Below are 18,933 nucleotides of genomic sequence, written 5' to 3' on the forward strand. Positions count from 1 at the left end.
GAACTGCACCTTCTGAGCACTTCCCAAGTTGCTCAACTTACAATGGACTCTGGAGCCTTGAACAACCCAGACATGATCACCATGGTACTTGACCATCTAGAAAATGGCGATGCGTTTCAGAACGTGAATGAATTCCTGGCAGCTCTAGAACAGAATTCGCAGGTATGTTTATTCTTTGATCTTGGGTAAGCATGTCATTGTAATAGAAGAGCATGCATGCAAGTATGCACAAGTCTGCATTCGTTTGATCGATACAAATGACATGGCAGAAAATCCAGGAGGGTTTAAGGTATTTGTACCAGGTCTGTTGATGTTCTTTTGTGTTCTGCATTTCCTCAAGGTTTTGGAAATCCATCCCGTGGTGAGGGACATCATGATGAATCAGACCTTTGCCATCATCAGTCTCCATTTTACAGAGTTCTTGAGAGGAGACTGGATTTCCTGGTTCACAGTGAAACTGATTCCTCTCCTGCCCAGCATAACTGCAGAGATGCTCCAGAGAGCAACATCAGACGGCAACTGCATCGCATTCCACGCAATGTACGTAGTACTCTAACATTGCTGGCCATGTACTTTAATGCACTTATCGTTTTAATTTACATTTCCATTGTAGCGTTGAGGGTCTTAGCAGCGTCTTTGACCAGATGTCACTGGAGAGACAGCAGGAGCTCACACTTGTTCTGGTGGATCATCTGAAACACATGAGCGAATCAGGTAAATCTAGTTGATTCAACTTTTTCCTGGCCTCCATTTTTGCTTGTTTAAATTGTTTCTTTTGTGTTAAAAGCCATTACTGTGCTTTGCTTTTCATGATTGCTGTTTCTCTCTCAATGAGTCTCCCCTGTGTGAAATTGTTGCAGGCTCAACCTGCGGGTCAGACACCAGCAGTCTTAGTGCCTGGCTTGATGTGAATTTTGGTAAATACTCAGTCTACGTGGCATTCCAAGATCTTCTACTGCTCAATACGAACTTCTCCAATGTAAGGCTTTAATTTGCTGCACAATTATTTCTGTGACTATCCTCATTTCCATGCTCAGTCTGCAACCTTTCGTTTGATTCTCCCCATTAGTTTGAGGAACTGGACTCTTTGAGCGCTTCCCAAGTTGCTAAACTGACAGTGGACTCTGGAGCACTGAACAACCCATACATGATCACCATGGTATTTGACTATCTAGAAAATGGCGATGCATTGCAGAACGTGAATGGTTTCCTGGCAGGTCTCACCCAGAATTCGCAGGTATGTTCTTTCTTTTATCTTGGGAAAGCATGTCATTGTAATAGAAGAGCATGCAAACATGTAAGAGTCTGCATCTGTTTGATCGATAGAAATGGCGCAACCGAAAATACAGGAGGGCTGAAGGAATTTGTACCGTGTCTGTTTATGTTCTTTTGTGTTTGGTCATTTCCTCAAGGCTTTGGAAATCCATCCAGTGGTGAGGGACATGATGATGAATCGGACCTTTGCCATCATCAGTCTCCATTTGACAGAGTTCTTGAGAGAAGACTGGGTTTCCTGGTTCACCGTGCAACTGATTCCTCTCTTGCCCAGCATAACTGCAGAGATGCTCCAGACAGCTACAACCTACGGTGACTGCATCACATTCCACGCAATGTACGTAGTATGCTCAACTTGTTGGCCATGTACTTTAATGCACTCATTGTCCTGTTAGGTGCCCTGTCTAAAGATGTTTTAGTCAGTCACTTAAAGCAGGCAAAATAGGCATCTATCTTACCTTTTTAATTTACATTTCCAATGTAGCGTTGAGGGTCTTAGCAGCGTCTTTGACCAGATGTCACTGGAGAGACAGCAGGAGCTCACAATTGTTCTGGTGGATCATCTGAAACACACCGGCGGATCGGGTAAGTCTAGTTGACTGAACCTTTTCCTGGCCTCGATTTATGTTTGAATTGCTTCTTGTGCCTTAAAGGCATTACTGTGCTTTGCCTGTCATGTTTGCTGTTTTTCTCTCAATGAGTCTCTCCTGCATGGCATTGTTGCAGGCTCAACCTGTGGGTCAGACACCAGCAGTCTTAGAGCCTGGCTTGATATGAACTTTGGTAAATTCTCAGTCTACGTGGTATTCCAAGATCTGCTACTGCTCAATGCAAACTTTTCCAATGTAAGTCCTTTGATGTGCTGCACAATTTATTCTGTGACAGTATCCTGGGGTCCATGCTCAGTCTGAAACCTTTCATTTGTTTTTCCCTCATCAGTTTGAGGCACTAGACCTTCTGAGCGCTTCTCAAGTGGCTCAACTTACGGTGAACTCTGAAGCCCTGAACAACCCAGACATGATCACCATGGTATTTGACCATCTAGAAAATGGCAATGCGTTCCAAAATGTGAATGATTTCCTGGCAGGTCTCACCCAGAATTCACAGGTATGTTCAATCTTTGATCTTGGTTAAGCATGCCATTGTAATAGAAGAGCATGCATGCAAGCATGCACAAGTCTGCATCTGTTTGATCGATACGTGACGTGGCAGAAAATTCAGGAGGGTTAAAGGAGTTTGTACCAGGTCTGTTGATGTTCTTTTGTGTTTGGCATTTCCTCAAGACTTTGGAAATCCATCCGGTGGTGAGGGACGTCATGATGATTCGAACCTTTGCCATCATCAGTCTCCATTTTACACAGTTCTTGAGAGTAGACTGGGTTTCCTGGTTCACAGTGAAACTGATTCCTCTCCTGCCCAGCATAACTGCAGAGATGCTCCAGACAGCAACATCAGATGGCGACTGCCTCGCATTCCACACAATGTACGTAATACGCTAACAATGGTGGCCATGTTCTTTAATGGACTCATTGTGCCATTGTCAATAAAAACATGAAGCCTGGTCTCAAGCTGCTTTAGTCCGCCATTTAAAGCAGGCAAAATAGGCATTTATCTTACCTTTTTATTTTACATTTCCAATGTAGCGTTGAGGGTCTTAGCATAGTCTTTGACCAGATGTCACTGGAGAGACAGCAGGAGCTCACACTTGTTCTGGTGGATCATCTGAAACACCCCGGCAGATCAAGTAAGTCTAGTTGATTCAACTTTTTTCCAGCCTCCATTGTTGCTTTAAATTGCTTCTTTTGCGTTAAAAGGCAATACTGTACTTAGCTTGTCATGATTGCTGTTTCTTTCTCAATGAGTTTTCCCTGTGTGGCATTGTTGTAGGTTCAACCTGCGGGACAGACACCAGTAGTCTCAGTGCCTGGCTTGATGTGAACTTTGGTAAATTCTCAGTCTACGTGGCATTCCAAAATCTGCTACTGCTCAATGCAAACTTTTTCAATGTAAGGCCTTGATTTGCTGCCCAACTTGTTCTATGACTGTATCCTGGTGTCCATGCTCAGTCTGCAACCTTTCATTTGTTTTCCCCATTAGGTTGAGGCACTGGACCCTCTGAGCGCTTCCCAAGTTGCTAAGCTGACGGTGGACTCTGGAGGACTGAACGACCCAGACAAGATCACCATGGTATTTGACCATCTAGATAATGGCGATGCAGTCCAGAACGTGAATGATTTCCTGGCAGGTCTCACCCAGATTTCACAGGTATGTTCTCTCTTTGATCTTGGGAAGGCATGACTTGTAATAGAAGAGCATGCAAACATACAAATCTGCATCCGTTTGATCGATCCAAATGGCGCGGCAGAAAATTCAGGAGGGCTGAAGAAATTTGTACAGGGTCTGTTGATGTTCTTTTGTGTTTGGTCATTTCCTCAAGGTTTTGGAAATCCATCCAGTGGTGAGGGACATCATGATGAATCGGACCTTTGCCATCATCCGTCTCCATTTTACTGAGTTCTTGAGAGGAGACTGGGTTTCCTGGTTCACCGTGAAACTGATTCCTCTCATGCCCAGCATAACTGCAGAGATGCTCCAGACAGCAACATCATATGGCGACTGCATCACTTTCCACACAATGTACGTAGTACGCTCAAATTGTTGGCAATGTACTTAAATCCACTTACTATGCCATTACAAATAAAATCATGGTGCCCTGTCTCAAGAAGTTTTAGTCACTCATTTAACGCAGGCAAAATAGGCATCTGTCTTACCATTTTATTTTACACTTTTAATGTAGCGTTGAGGGTCTTAGCAGCGTCTTTGACCAGATGTCACTGGAGAGACAGCAAGAGCTCACACTTGTTCTGGTGGATCATTTGAAACACACCAGTGGATCGGGTTAGTCTAGTTGATTGAACACTTTCCCAGCCTCGATTTATGTTTGTTTGAATTGCTTCTTATGCCTTAAAGGCATTACTGTGCTTTGCCTGTCATGATTGCTGTTTCTCTCTCAATGAGTCTCCTCTGCATGGCATAATTGTTGCAGGCTCAACCTGTGGGTCAGACACCAGCAGTCTCAGAGCATGGCTTGATGTGAACTTTGGTAAATTCTCAGTCTACGTGGCATTCCAAGATCTGATACTGCTTAATGCAAACTTTTCCAATGTAAGTCCTTGATGTGCTGCACAATTTATTCTGTGACTGTATCTTGATGTCCATGCTCAGTCTGCAACCTTTCGTTTGTTTTTCCCCCATTAGTTTGAGGCACTAGACCTTCTGAGCGCTTCCCAAGTTGCTCAACTTACGGTGAACTCTGGAGCACTGAACAACCCAGACATGATCACCAGGGTATTTGATCATCTAGAAAATGCTGATGCCTTCCAGAACATGAATGATTTCCTGGCAGGTCTCGCCCAGAATTCGCAGGTATGTTCAATCTTTGATCTTAGGAAATCATGTCATTGTAATAGAAGAGCATAGGGATGTAATGGTATCAAAAATTCACAGTGCTGTAGTATTTCCATATGATGCCTACGGTACGGTAATTATTGAAACATTTACAAGAAGGAAAAAACTAATGAAGACTTGGAAAAACTGCCATAAGTGTTTCTTAAACAAGACTGAACATTACAATGCACAAAGTGTAGTGTAGTGTTTTCAATTTTCATAAAAAGGACAAAAATAGTTAGACCATGTAATAAAATAAATAATAAAGTTTCAGTTTAGTTTGTCAACTTTAAACAACCCCTAATAAGTCAGGTTTTAATAATTGAGTCACTTCCTCAATTGACCTAGTTTATTATTATTATTATTATTATTATTATTAATGCTAATGCTTGGTACTCCTATGAAAGCAACAGTTGTGATTGTAGAATCAAGAAAAGATGATGGGTTTTAAGATGGGTCAATTCCTGAAAACAAAAACAACCCAGTAAAAATAAAAATAGCAGCTTACTTATTGTAGCTGGACCTAGATACAGGGGTGCATTTCCCAATCGGAAGTCTGCAGCCTCCATAGGTTGCATTTGTAGGCTGCATACGTCATGAAGATCATCTTATTTTTAGAATATTAAAATTTTTCAAGTTGACTATTATTCTTATTTAATCGTATATTGTTGTAACACGCTTATGACTTGCGGATGTAAAACTCGGTTAACTTAAATACACCAAGCGTGTAATGACAGATGCAGCCTGCATATGCTACCTAAGGAGGCTGCTTTCTAATTGAGAAACCGCATACACACTCTCCTCATTCACGGATTTACTCACACTCGTTTTGTATGTCCATCACATTTTGTCCTTTCTCGTACCTTGTCACAGCGAACGCTAACTTTTTCCACACATCAGATTTAAAATTTGCGTTTCTTTTGCTTCCGCCATTGTCGCTCCACTTGTAGAGAGGCATCAGAGTGGCACACATGGGATTATGGGAATTATAGTTCCCGCATCCCTCCACTTGCTCCACTTGGAAAAAAACTACACGTGTTGCCCGGAAGACCTAATGTTTTACTGAATCATTTGACCACAGCTCTACCGGGAAAATTTGATACCGCAATACCACAACATGTATAATACCGTTACATCCCTAGAAGAGCATACATGCAAGTATGCACAAGTCTACATTAGTTTGATAGATACAAATGATGTGACAGAAAATTCAGGAGAGCTAAAGGAATTTGTACCAGGTCTGTTCATGTTCTTTTGTGATTGGTCATTTCCTTAAGGCTTTGGAAATCCATCCGGTGGTGAGGGACATCATGATGAATCGGACCTTTGCCATCATCAGTCTCCATTTTACACAGTTCTTGAGAGTAGACTGGATTTCCTGGTTCACGGTGAAACTGATTCCTCTCCTGCCCAGCATAACTGCAGAGATGCTCCAGACAGCAACAGCAGACAGCGACTGCATTGCATTCCACGCAATGTACGTAGTACTCTAACATTGCTGGTCATGTGCTTAAATGCACTTATTGTGCCATTGTCATTAAAATCATGGTGCCCTCTTTCAAGAGGTTTTAGTCAGTCATTTAAAGCAGGCAAAATAGGCATTTATCTTACCTTTTTATTTTACATTTCCAATGTAGCGTTCAGGGTCTTAGCAGCGTCTTTGACCAGATATCACTGGAGAGACAGCAGGAGGTCACACTTGTTATGGTGGATCATCTGAAACACACCGGCGAATCAGGTAAGTCTAGGTGATTCAGTTTTTCCCAGCCTCCAATTTTGCTTGTTTAAATTGCTTTTTTTGCGTAAAAAGGCATTATTGTGCTTTGCTTGTCATGATTGCTGTTTCTCTCACAATGAGTCTCCCCTGCATGGCATTGTTGTAGGCTCAACCTGTGGGTCAGACACCAGCAGTCTCAGAGCCTGGCTTGATGAGAACTTTGGTAAATTCTCAGTATACGTGGCATTCCAAGATCTGCTACTGCTCAATGTAAACTTTTCCAAGGTAAGGCCTTGATGTACTGCACAATTATTTTTGTGACTGTATCCTGGTGTCCATGCTCAGTCTGTAACCTTCCGTTTGTTTCTCCCCATTAGTTTGAGGCACTGGACTCTCTGAGCGCTTCCCAAGTTGCTAAGCTGACGGTGGACTCTGGAGCCCTGAACAACCCAGACATAATCACCATGGTATTTGACCATCTAGAAAATGGCGATGCGTTCGAGAACATGAATGATTTCTTGGCAGGTCTCACGCAGATTTCTCAGGTATGTTCTTTTTTTTTCTTGGGAAAACATGTCATTGTAATAGAAGAGCATGCAAACATGTGAAAGTCTGCATCTGTTTGATTCATCCAAATGGCGCGGCAGAAATTTCAATAGGGCTGAAGGAATTTGTACCCGGTCTGTTGATGTTCTTTTTTGTTTGGTTATTTCCTCAAGGCTTTGGAAATCCATCCAGTAGTAAGGGGCATGATGATGAATCGGACTTTTTCCATCATCAGTCTCCATTTTACAGAGTTCTTAAGAGGAGACTGGGTTTCCTGGTTCACCGTAAAACTGATTCCTCTCTTGCCCAGCATAACTGCAGAGATGCTCCAGACAGCTACATCCTATAGCGACTGCATCGCATTTCATACAATGTATGTAGTATGCTCACATTGTTGGCCATGTATTTTAATGCAGTTTTTGTCCCGTTAGGTGCCCTATCTCAAGATGTTTTTAGTCAAAATTGGAATCTATCTTAACTTTTAATTTTACATTTCCAATGAAGCGTTGAGGGTCTTAGCAGCGTCATTGACCAGATGTCACTGGAGAGACAGCAGGAACTCACAATTATTCTGGTGGATCATCTGAAACACAGTGGCGGATCGGGTAAGTCTAGTTGAGTGAACTTTTTCCCCGGCCTCGATTAAAGTTTGTTTGAATTGCTTCTTTCGCCTTAAAGGCATTACTGTGCTTTGCCTGTCATGATTGCTGTTTCTCTCTCAATGAGTTTATTCTGCGTGGTATTGTTGCAGGCTCAGCCTGTGGGTCAGACACTAGCAGTCTCAGAGTCTGGCTTGATATGAACTTTGGTAAATTCTCAGTCTACGTGGCATTCCAAGATCTGCTACTGCTCAATGGAAACTTTTCCAATGTAAGTCGTTCATGTGCTGCACAATTTGTTCTGTGACTGTATCCTGGTGTCCATGCCAAGTCTGCAACCTTTTGTATGTTTTTCCCCCATCAGTTTGAGGCACTGGACCTTCTGAGCGCTTCCCAAGTTGTTCAACTTACGGTGAACTCTGGAGCACTGAACAACCCACACATGATCACCATGGTATTTGACCATCTAGAAAATGGCAATGCATTTCAAAACGTGAATGATTTCCTGGCAGGTCTCACCCAGAATTCGCAGGTATGTTCAATCTTTGATCTTGGGCGAGAATCTCATTATAATAGAAGTGCATGCATGCAACCATGCACAAGTCTGCATCCGTTTGTTCGATACAAGTGATGTGGAAGAAAATTCAGGAGGACTAAAGGTACTTGTACCAGGTCTGTTAATGTTCTTTTGTGTTCTGCATTTCCTCAAGGCTTTGGAAATCCATCCGGTGGTGAGGGATGTCATGATGAATCGGACCTTTGCCATCATCCGTCTCCATTTTACACAGTTCTTGAGAGTTGACTGGGTTTCCTGGTTCACATTGAAACTGATTCCTCTCCTGCCCAGCATAACTGCAGAGATGCTCCAGACAGCAACATCAGATGGCGACTGCATCGCATTCCACGCAATGTATGCATTAATTTATTTTATATGCCATTGTCGATAAAAACATGATGCCAGGATTCAAGCTGTTTCAGTCAGTCATTTAAAGCAGGCAAAATAGGCATCTATCTTACCTTTAAATTTTACATTTCCAATGTAGCGTTGAGGGTCTTAGCATAGTCTTTGACCAGATGTCACTGGAGAGACAACAGGAGCTCACACTTGTTCTGGTGGATCATCTGAAACACCCCAGCAGATCAGGTAAGTCTAGTTGATTCAACTTTTTCCCTGCATCCATTTTTTGCTTATTTGAATTGCTTATTTTGCATTAAAAGGCATTATTGTGCTTTGCTTGTCATGATTGCTGTTTCTCTCTCAATGAGTCTCCCCTGCATGGCATTGTTGCAGGCTCAACCTGCGGGTCAGACACCAGCAGTCTAAGCGCCTGGCTTGATGTAAACTTTGGTAAATTCTCAGTCTACGTGGCATTCCAAGATCTGCTACTGCTCAATGCAAACTTTTTCAATGTAAGGCCTTGATTTGGTGCACAATTTTTTCTGTGACTGTATCCTGGTGTCCATGCTCAGTCTGCAATCTTTCGTTTGTTTTTCCCATTAGTTTGAGGCACTAGACTCTCTGAGTGCTTCCCAAGTTGTTAAGCTGACGGTGGACTCTGGAGCACTGAACAATCCAGACATGATCACCATGGTATTTGACCATCTAGAAAATGGCAATGCGTTTCAGAACGTGAATGATTTCCTGGCAGGTCTCACACAGAATTCGCAGGTGTGTTCTTTCTTTGATCTTGGGAAAGCATGTCATTATAGAAGAGCATGTAAACATGTACAAGTCTGCATCTGTTTGATCGATCCAAATGGTGCGGCAGAAAATTCAGGAGGGCTGAAGGAATTTGTACAGGGTCTGTTGATGTTAATTTGTGTTTGGTCATTTCCTCAAGACTTTGGAAATCCATCCGGTGGTGAGGGACACCATGATGAATCGTACCTTTGCCATTGTCAGTCTCCATTTTACAAAGTTTATGAGAGGAGACTGGGTTTCCTGGTTCACCGTAAATCTGATTCCTCTCTTGCCCAGCATAACTGCAGAGATGCTTCAGAAAGCAACATCCTACGACGACTGCATTGCATTCCAGGCAATGTACGTAGTATGCTCACATTGTTGGCCATGTACTTTAATGCACTTATTGTCCCATTAGGCACCCTGTCTCAAGATGTTTTAGTCATTAATTTAAAGCAGGCAAATTTTGGATCTTTCTTACCTTTTAATTTTACATTTCCAATGTAGCATTGAGGGTCTTAGCAGCGTCTTTGACCAGATGTCACTGGAGAGACAGCAGGAGCTCACAATTGTTCTGGTGGACCATCGGAAACAAACTAGTGGATCGGGTTAGTCTAATTGCTTGAACTTTTTCCCTGCCTTGATTTACGTTTATTTGAATTGCTTCTTGTACCTTAAAGCCATTACTGTGCTTTGCCTGACATGAGTGCTGTTTCTCTCTCAATGAGTCTCTCCTGCGTGGCATTGTTGCAGGCTCAACCTGTGGGTTAGACACCAGCAGTCTCAGAGCCTGGCTTGATATGAACTTTGGTAAATTCTCAGTCTACGTGGCATTCCAAGATCTGCTACTGCTCAATGCGAACTTTTCCAATGTAAGTCGTTGATGTGCTGCACAATTTATTCTGTGACTCTGTCCTAGTGTCCATGCTCAGTCTGCAACCTTTCGTTTGTTTTTCCCGCATCAGTTTGAGGCACTGGACCTTCTGAGCGCTTCCCAAGTTGCTCAACTTACGGTGAACTCTGGAGCACTGAACAACCCACACATGATCACAATGGTTTTTGACTATCTAGAAAATGCAGATGCGTTCCAGAACGTAAATGATTTCCTGGCAGGTCTCGCCCAGAATTCCCAGGTATGTTTAATCTTTGACCTTGGGTAAGCCTGTCATTGTAATAGAACAGCATGCATGCAAGTATGCACAATCAGTTTGATCAGTTTAATCGATACAAATGACATGGCAGAAAATTCAGGAGACCTGAAGGAATTTGTACAGGGTCTGTTGATGTTCTTTTGTGTTTGGTCATTTCCTTAAGGCTTTGGAAATCCATCCAGTGGTGAGGGACATCATGATGAATCGGACCTTTGCCATTATTAGTCTCCATTTTACACATTTCTTGAGAGTAGACTGGGTTTCCTGGTTCACGGTAAAACTGATTCCTCTCCTTCCCAGCATAACTGCTGAGATGCTCCAGACAGCAACATCAGACGGCGACTGCATTGCATTCCGCACAATGTACGTAGTACTTTAACATTTCTTGCCATGTACTTTAATGCACGTATTGTGCCATTGTCAATAAATTCATGGTGCCCTGTCTCAAGATGTTTTAGTCAGTCACTTAAAGCAGGCAAAATTGGCATCTACCTTACCTTTTAATTATACATTTCCAATGTAGTGTTGGGGGTCTTAGCAGTGTCTTTGACCAGATGTCACTGGAGAGACAGCAGGAGCTCACACTTGTTCTGGTGGATCATCTGAAACACACCGGCAGATCAGGTAAGTCTAGTTGATTGAACACTTTCCCCGTCTCGATATATGTTTGTTTGAATTGCTTCTTGTGCCTTAAAGGCATTACTGTGCTTTACCTGTCATGATTGCTGTTTTTCTGTTAATGAGTCTTTCCTACGTGGCATTGTTGCAGGCTCAACCTGTGGGTCCGACACCAGCAGTCTCAGAGCCTGGCTTGATGTGAACTTTGGTAAATTCTCAGTCTACGTGGCATTCCAAGATCTGCTACTGCTCAATGTGAACTTTGTGAATGTAAGGTCTTGATTTCGTGAACAATTTTTTTGTGACTGTATCCTTGTGTCCATGCTCAGCCTGCAACCTTTCGTTTGTTTCTCCCCATTAGTTTGAGACACTTGACTTTCTTAGCGCTTCCCAAGTTGCTAAGCTGACGGTGGACTCTGGAGCACTGAACAACCCAGACATGATCACCATGGTATTTGACCATCTAGAAAATGGCGATGCGTTCCAGAACATGAATGATTTCCTGGCAGGTCTCACCCAGAATTCGCAGGTATGTTCTTTCTTTGATCTTGGCAAAACATGTAATTGTTATAAAAGAGCATGCAAACATGTTCCAGGCTGCACCCGTTTGATCGATCCAAATAGCAAGGCATAAAATTTAGGAGGGCTGAACGATTTGTACCGGGTGTGTTGATTTTCTTTTGTGTTTGGTCATTTTCTCAAGGTTTTGGAAATCCATCCAGTGGTGAGGGACATCATGATGAATCGGACCTTTGCCATCATCAGTCTCCATTTTACAGAGATCTTGAGAGGGGACTGGGTTTCCTGGTTCACCGTGAAACTGATTCCTCTCTTGCCCAGCATAACTGCAGAGATGCTCCAGACAGCAACATCCTACAGCGACTGCAACGCATTCCAGGCAATGTACGTAGTATGCTCACATTTTTGGCCATGTACTTTAATGCACTTATTGCCCTGTTTGTTGCCTTGTCTCGAGGTGTTGTAGTCATTCACTTAAAGCAGGCAAAATTGGCATCTGTCTAACCTTTTAATTTTACACTTCCAATGTAGCGTTGAGGGTCTTAGCAGCATCTTTGACCAGATGTCACTGGAGAAACAGCAGGATCTCTCATTTGTTCTGGTGGACCATCTGAAACACACAGGTGGATCGGGTTAGTCTAGTTGATTGAACTTTTTCCTGGATCTTGATTTAAGTTTGTTTGAATTGCTTCTTGTGCCTTAAAGGCATGACTGTGCCTGTCATGATTGCTGTTTCTCTCTCAATGAATCACTCCTGCGTGGCACTGTTGCAGGGTCAACCTGCGGGTCAGACACCAGCAGTCTCAGAGCCTGGCTTGATGTGAACTTTGGTAAATTCTCAGTCTACGTGGCATTCCAAGATCTGCTACTGCTCAATGCAAACTTTTCCAATGTAAGCCCTTGATGTGCTGCACAGTTTATTCTGTGACTGTATTCTGGTGTCCATGCTCAGTCTGCAACCTTCATTTGTTTTCCCCCATCAGTTTGAGGCACTGGACCTTCTGAGTGCTTCCCAAGTTGCACAACTTACAGTGAACTCTGGAGCACTGAACAACCCAGACATGATCACCATGGTATTTGACCATCTAGAAAATGCCAATGCGTTCCAGAACGTGAATAATTTTCTGGCAGGTCTCACCCAGAATTCACAGGTATGTTCAATATTTGTTCTTAGGTAAGCATGTCATTGTAATAGAACAGCATGCATGCAAGTATGCACAAGTCTGCATTTGTTTGTTGATACAGACAATGCAGCAGAAAATTCAGGAGGGCTGAAGGAATTTGTACCGGTCTGTTGATGTTTTTTTGTGTTTGGTCATTTCCTCAAGGCTTTGGAAATCCATCCGGTGGTGAGGGACATCATGATGAATCGGACATTTGCCATCATCAGTCTCCATTTTACACAGTTCTTGAGAGTAGACTGGGTTTCCTGGTTCACTGTGAAACTGATTCCTCTCCTGCCCAGCATAAATGCAGAGATGCTCCAGACAGCAACATCATATGGCGACTGCATTGCATTCCACGCAATGTACGTAGTATGCTAACATTGCTGGCCATGTACTTTAATGGACTAATTGGTCCATTGTCATTAAAATCATGGTGCCCTGTCTCAAGATGTTTTAGTCAATCACTTAAAGCAGGCAAAACTGACATCTATCTTACCTTTTTATTTTACATTTCCAATGTAGCGTTGAAGGTCTTAGCAGCGTCTTTGACCAGATGTCACTGGAGAGACAGCAGGAGCTCACACTTGTTCTGGTGGATCATCTTAAACACCCTGGAAGATCGGGTAAGTCTAATTGATTAATCTTTTTCCTGGCCTCCAATTTTGCTTGTTTGAAATGCTTCCTTTGCATTAAAAGGCATTACTGTGCTGTGTTGTCATGATTGCTGTTTCTCTTTTAATGAGTCTAACCTGCATGGCATTGTTGCAGGCTCAACCTGCGGGTCAGACATCAGCAGCCTCAGCACCTGGCTTGATATGAACTTTGGTAAATTCTCAGTCTACGTGGCATTCCAAGATCTGCTACTGCTCAATGCGAACTTTTTCAATGTAAGGCCTTGATTTGCTGAACAATTTGTTCGGTGACTGTTTCCTGGTGTCCATGCTCAATTCGAAACCTTTCGTTTGTTTTTCCCCCATCAGTTTGAGGCAATGGACTTTCTGAGCACTTCCCAAGTTGCTCAACTTACGATGAACTCTGGAGCACTGAACAACCCAGACATGATCACCATGGTATTTGACCATCTAGAAAATGACGATGCGTTCCAGAACGTGAATGATTTCGTGGCAGGTCTCGCCCAGAATTCACAGGTATGTTCAATATTTGATCTTAGGTAAGCATGTCATTGTAATTGAATAGCAGGCATGCAAGTATGCACAAGTCTGCATTCGTTTAATGGATATAAATTACATGGCAGAAAATTCAGGAGGGCTGAAGGAATTTGTACCGGGTCTGTTGATGTTCTTTCGTGTTTGCCATTTCCTCAAGGCTTTGGAAATCCATCCGGTGGTGAGGGACGTCATGATGAATCGGACCTTTGCCATCATCAGTCTCCATTTTACAGAGTTCTTGAGAGAAGACTGGGTTTCCTGGTTCACGGTGAAACTGATTCCTCTCTTGCCCAGCATAACTGCAGAGATGCTTCAGACATCAACTTCAGTTGGCGACTGCTTCGCTTTCCACACAATGTACGTAATACGCTTAAATTACTGGCCATGTACTTTAATGCACTTATTGTGCCATTGTCAGTAAAACATGATGCCTCGTCGTTAGCTGTTTTAGTTAGTCATTTAAAAGGCAAAGTAGGCATCTACCTTACCTTTTTACTTTACATTTCCAATGTAGCGTTGAGGGTCTTAGCAGCGTCTTTGACCAGATGTCACTGAAGAGACAGCAGGAGCTCACACTTGTGCTGGTGGATCATCTGAAACACACCGGCGGGTCGGGTAAGTCTAGTTGATTAAACTTTTTCCTGGTCTCTTTATTGTTGCTTGTTTAAATAGCTTATTTTGCGTTAAAAGGCATTACTATGCTTTGCTTGTCATGATTGCTGTTTCTCTCTCAACGAGTCTCCCCTGCGTGGCATTGTTGCAGGCTCAACCTGCGGGTCAGACACCAGTAGTCTCAGCGCCTGGCTTGATTTGAACATTGGTAAATTCTCAGTCTACGTGGCTTTCCAAGATCTGCTACTGCTCAATGCGAACTTTTCCAATGTAAGGCTTTAATTTGCTGCATAATTATTTTAGTGACGCTATTCTCATGTCCATGCTCAGTCTGCAACCTTTCGTTTCTTCCAATTAGTTTGAAGCACTGGACTCTCTGAGCGCTTCCCAAGTTGGTAAGCTGACAGTGGACTCTGGAGCACTGAACAACCCAGACATGATCACCATGGTATTTGACCATCTAGAAAATGGTGATGCGTTCCAGAATGTGAATGATTTCCTGGCAGGTCTCACCCAGAATTTGCAGGTATGTTCTTTCTTTGACCTTGGGAAATCATGACATTGTAATAGAAGAGCATGCAAACATGTACAAGTCTGCATCCGTTTGATCGATCCAAATGGCGCAACAGAAAATTCAGGAGGGCTGAAGGAATTTGTACAGGGTCAGTTGATGTTCTTTTTTGTTTGGTTATTTCCTCAAGGTTTTGGAAATCCATCCAGTGGTGAGGAACATCATGATGAATAGGACCTTTTCCATCATCACTCTCCATTTTACAGAGTTCTTGAGAGAAGACTGGGTTTCCTGGTTCACGGAGAAACTGATTCCTCTCTTGCCCAGCATAACTGCAGAGATGCTCCAGACAGCAACATCCTACGGTGATTGCAACGCATTCCACGCAATGTACGTAGTATGCTCACATTGTTGGCCATGTACTATAATGCATTTATTGTCCCGTTAGGTGCCTTGTCTCAAGGTGTTTTAGTCAGTCACTTAAAGCAGGCAAAATTGTCCTCTATCTTACCTTTCAATTTTACATTTCCAATGTAGCGTTGAGGGTCTTAGCAGCGTTTTTGAACAAATGTCACTGGAGAGACAGCAGGAACATACAATTGTTCTGGTGGATCATCTGAAACACACCACAGGATCAGGTAAGTCTATTTGATTGAACTTTTTCCCGGCCTCAATTTGTTTGTTTGAATTGCTTCTTGTGCCTTAAAGGCATAACTGTGCTTTGCGTGTCATGATTGCTGTTTCTCTCTCAATGAGTCTCTCCTGCATGGCATTGTTGCAGGCTCAACCTGTGGGTCAGACACCAGCAGTCTCAGAGCCTGGCTTGATGTGAACTTTGGTAAATTCTCAGTCTACGTGGCATTCCAAGATCTGCTACTGCTCAATGCGAACTTTTCCAATGTAAGGTCTTGATGTGCTGCACAATTTTTTCTGTGACTCTGTCCTGGTGTCCATTCTCAGTCTGCAACCTTTTGTTTGTTTTTCCCCCATCAGTTTGAGGCACTGGACTTTCTGAGTGCTTTCCAAGCTGTTCAACTTACGGTCAAATCTGGAGCACTGAACAACCCAGACATGATCACCATGGTATTTGACCGTCTAGAAAATGGCGATGCATTCCAAAACGTGAATGATTTCCTAGCAGGTCTCACCCAGAATTCGCAAGTATGTTCAATCTTTGTTCTTGGGTAAGCATGTCATTGTTATAGAATATCATGCACGCAAGCATGCACAAGTCTGCATCTGTTTGATCGATACAAGTGACGTGGCATAAAATTCAGAATGGTTAAAGGAATTTGTACCAGGTCTGTTGATGTTCTTTTGTGTCTGGCATTTCCTCAAGGCTTTGGAAATCCATCCGGTGGTGAGGAACATCATGATGAATCGGACCTTTGCCATCATCAGTCTCCATTTTACACAGTTCTTGAGAGTAGACTGGGTTTCCTGGTTCACGGAGAAACTGATTCCTCTCCTGCCCAGCATAACTGCAGAGATGCTCCAGACAGCAACATCAGACAGCGACTGCATCACATTCCACACAATGTACGTATTACGCTTACATTTGTGACCATGTACTTTAAGGCACTTATTGTTCCATTGTCAATAAAAACATGATGGCTGGTCTCATGCTACTTTAATCAGCCATTTAAACCAGGCAAAATTGGCCTCTATCTTACTTTTTAATTTTACATTTCCAATATAGCGTTGAGGGTATTAGCAGCGTCATTGACCAGATGTCACTGGAGAGACAGCAGGAGCTCACACTTGTTTTGGTGGATCATCTGAAACACCCCGGCAGATCTGGTAAGTCTAGTTGATTGAACTTTTTCCAGGTCTACATTTTTGCTTGTTTGAATTGTTTATTTTGCGTAAAAAGCATTACTGTGCTTTGCTTGTCATGATTACTGTTTCTCTCTCAATGAGTCTCCCCTGCGTGGCATTGTTGTAGGCTCAACTTGCGGGTCAGACACCAGCAGTCTCAGTGCCTGGCTTGATGTGAACTTTGGTAAATTCTCAGTCTACGTTGCATTCCAAGATCTGCTACTGCTCAATGCAAACTTTTTCAATGTAAGGCCTTGATTTGCTGCACAATTTGTTCAATGACTGCATCCTGGTGTCCATGATCAGTCAGCAACCTTTCGTTTGTTTTTCCCCATTAGTTTGAGGCACTGGACTCTCTGGGTGCTTCCCAAGTTGCTAAACTGTTGGTGGAATCTGGAGGACTGAACAACCCAGACATGATCACAATGGTATTTGACCATCTAGAAAATGGCGATGCATTCCAGTACGTGAATGATTTCCTGGCAGGTCTCACCCAGAATTCACAGGTATGTTCTATCTTTGATCTTGGAAAAGCATGACATTGTAATAGAACAGCATGCAAACGTACACGTCTGCATTCGATCTAAATCGCGTGGCAGAAAATTCAGGAGACCTAAAGGAATTTTGATCGGGTCTGTTGATGTTCTTTTGTGTTTGGTCATTTCTTCAAGGCTTTGGAAATCCATCCGGTGGTAAGGGACATCATGATGAATCGGACCTTTGCCATCATCAGTCTCCATTTTACAGAGTTCTTGAGAGAAGACTGGGTTTCCTGGTTCACCGTGAAACTGATTCTTCTCCTGCCCAGCATAACTCCAGAGATGCTCCAGACAGCAACATCCTACGGCGACTGCATCGCTTTCCATGCAATGTACGTAGTATGCTCACATTGTTGGCCATGTAATTTAATGCACTTATTGTGCCATTGTAAATAAAATCATGGTGTCTTGTCTCAAGATGTTTTAGTCACTCACTTAATGCAGGCAAAATAGGCATCTGTCTTACCTTTTTATTTTACATTTGTTATGTAGCGTTGAGGGTCTTAGCAGCGTCTGTGACCAGATGTCACTGGAGAGACAGCAGGAGCTCACACTTGTTCTGGTGGATCAACTGAAACAGATCAGTGGATCGGGTAAGTCAGATTGATTAAACACTTTCCCCGCCTTGATTTATGTTGGTTTGAATTGCTTTTTGTGCCTTAAAGGCATGACTGTGCTTTGCCTGTCATGATTGCTGTTTCTCTCCCAATGAGTCTCCTCTATGTGGCAATGTTGCAGGCTCAACCTGTGGGTCAGACACTAGCAGTCTCAGAGCCTGGCTTGATGTGAACTTTGGTAAATTCTCGGTCTACGTGGCATTCCAAGATCTGCTACTGCTCAATGCGAACTTTTCCAATGTAAGTCATTGATCGATTGCACAATTTATTCTGTGACTGTATCCTGGTGTCCATGCTCAGTCTGCAAACTTTTGTTTGTTTTTCCCCCATCAGTTTGAGGCACTGGACCTTCTGAGCGCTTCCCAAGTTGCTCAACTTACGGTGAACTCTGGAGCACTGAATAACCCAGACATGATCACCATGGTATTTGACCATCTAGAAAATGGCAATGCGTTTCAAAACGTGAACGATTTCCTGGCAGGTCTCACCAAGAATTCGCAGGTGTGTTCAATCTTTGATCTTAGGTAAACATGTCATTATAATCGAAGAGCAGGCATGCAAGTATGCACAAGTCTGCATTCGTTTGATAGATACATGTGATGTGGCAGAAAATTCAGGAGGGTTAAATGAGTTTTTACCAGGTCTGTTGATGTTCTTTTGTGTTTGGTAATTTCCTCAAGACTTTGGAAATCCATCCGGTGGTGAGGGACATCCTGATGAATCGGACATTTGCCATCATCAGTCTACATTTTACACAGTTCTTGAGGGAAGACTGGGTTTCTTGGTTCACGGTGAAACTGATTCCTCTTCTGCCCAGCATAACTGCAGAGATGCTCCAGAGAGCAACATCAGACGGTGACTGCATTGCATTCCACGCAATGTACGTAGTACTCTAACATTGTTGGCCATGTACTTCTCAAGATGTTTTAGTCAGTCATTTAAAGCAGG

The 18,933-nt window shown here is 43.0% G+C and overlaps 3 protein-coding genes across 3 annotated transcripts in view; all 3 read left to right on the forward strand.

The window, feature by feature from the left end:
- On the forward strand, nt 1-12,541 carry LOC141364232 (uncharacterized). Its single transcript, XM_073868344.1, has 40 exons — nt 1-162; nt 341-540; nt 614-714; nt 861-979; nt 1,070-1,237; nt 1,413-1,612; nt 1,760-1,860; nt 2,002-2,120; nt 2,215-2,382; nt 2,559-2,758; nt 2,919-3,019; nt 3,163-3,281; nt 3,373-3,540; nt 3,713-3,912; nt 4,073-4,173; nt 4,322-4,440; nt 4,534-4,701; nt 6,000-6,199; nt 6,360-6,460; nt 6,606-6,724; nt 6,817-6,984; nt 7,159-7,358; nt 7,490-7,590; nt 7,737-7,855; nt 7,949-8,116; nt 8,295-8,494; nt 8,628-8,728; nt 8,876-8,994; nt 9,086-9,253; nt 9,426-9,625; nt 9,773-9,873; nt 10,019-10,137; nt 10,231-10,398; nt 10,580-10,779; nt 10,940-11,040; nt 11,186-11,304; nt 11,396-11,563; nt 11,738-11,937; nt 12,085-12,185; nt 12,327-12,541. The coding sequence occupies exons 1-40, from the start codon at nt 43-45 to the stop codon at nt 12,455-12,457; spliced, it is 5,844 nt and encodes a 1,947-aa protein (XP_073724445.1). The 5' UTR covers nt 1-42; the 3' UTR covers nt 12,458-12,541.
- Nucleotides 12,431-17,866, forward strand: LOC141364415 (uncharacterized). Its single transcript, XM_073869105.1, has 19 exons — nt 12,431-12,704; nt 12,882-13,081; nt 13,242-13,342; nt 13,488-13,606; nt 13,700-13,867; nt 14,046-14,245; nt 14,403-14,503; nt 14,652-14,770; nt 14,859-15,026; nt 15,202-15,401; nt 15,549-15,649; nt 15,793-15,911; nt 16,005-16,172; nt 16,351-16,550; nt 16,711-16,811; nt 16,957-17,075; nt 17,168-17,335; nt 17,501-17,707; nt 17,861-17,866. Exons 1-19 carry the CDS (start codon nt 12,498-12,500, stop codon nt 17,864-17,866), a joined length of 2,772 nt encoding a protein of 923 aa, XP_073725206.1. The 5' UTR covers nt 12,431-12,497.
- LOC129433983 (uncharacterized) overlaps nt 17,867-18,933 on the forward strand; it is a 21,481-nt gene continuing 20,414 nt past the window's right edge. Inside the window, exons 1-4 of the mRNA XM_073868345.1 lie at nt 17,867-17,961; nt 18,107-18,225; nt 18,319-18,486; nt 18,666-18,865. Coding sequence (XP_073724446.1) covers nt 17,892-17,961; nt 18,107-18,225; nt 18,319-18,486; nt 18,666-18,865 — 557 coding nt within the window. The 5' untranslated portion in view covers nt 17,867-17,891. The remainder of the gene's footprint in view (nt 17,962-18,106; nt 18,226-18,318; nt 18,487-18,665; nt 18,866-18,933) is intronic.

This window comes from Misgurnus anguillicaudatus, chromosome 6, assembly GCF_027580225.2.
Source record: "Misgurnus anguillicaudatus chromosome 6, ASM2758022v2, whole genome shotgun sequence".
Classification (NCBI taxonomy): Eukaryota; Metazoa; Chordata; class Actinopteri; order Cypriniformes; family Cobitidae; genus Misgurnus; species Misgurnus anguillicaudatus.

Bases quoted from the DNA above. Each gene is read 5' to 3' on its own strand.
- LOC141364232 (XM_073868344.1), top strand. From the start codon at position 43: ATGGACTCTGGAGCCTTGAACAACCCAGACATGATCACCATGGTACTT. The intron at 2,121-2,214 runs GTAAGTCCTTTG...TTCCCTCATCAG, and splicing joins TCAATGCAAACTTTTCCAAT to TTTGAGGCACTAGACCTTCT. The intron at 12,186-12,326 runs GTTAGTCTAGTT...GCACTGTTGCAG, and splicing joins GAAACACACAGGTGGATCGG to GGTCAACCTGCGGGTCAGAC.
- LOC141364415 (XM_073869105.1), top strand. From the start codon at position 12,498: ATGCTCAGTCTGCAACCTTCATTTGTTTTCCCCCATCAGTTTGAGGCA. The intron at 17,076-17,167 runs GTAAGGCCTTGA...TTTCCCCATTAG, and splicing joins TCAATGCAAACTTTTTCAAT to TTTGAGGCACTGGACTCTCT. The intron at 17,336-17,500 runs GTATGTTCTATC...CATTTCTTCAAG, and splicing joins GTCTCACCCAGAATTCACAG to GCTTTGGAAATCCATCCGGT.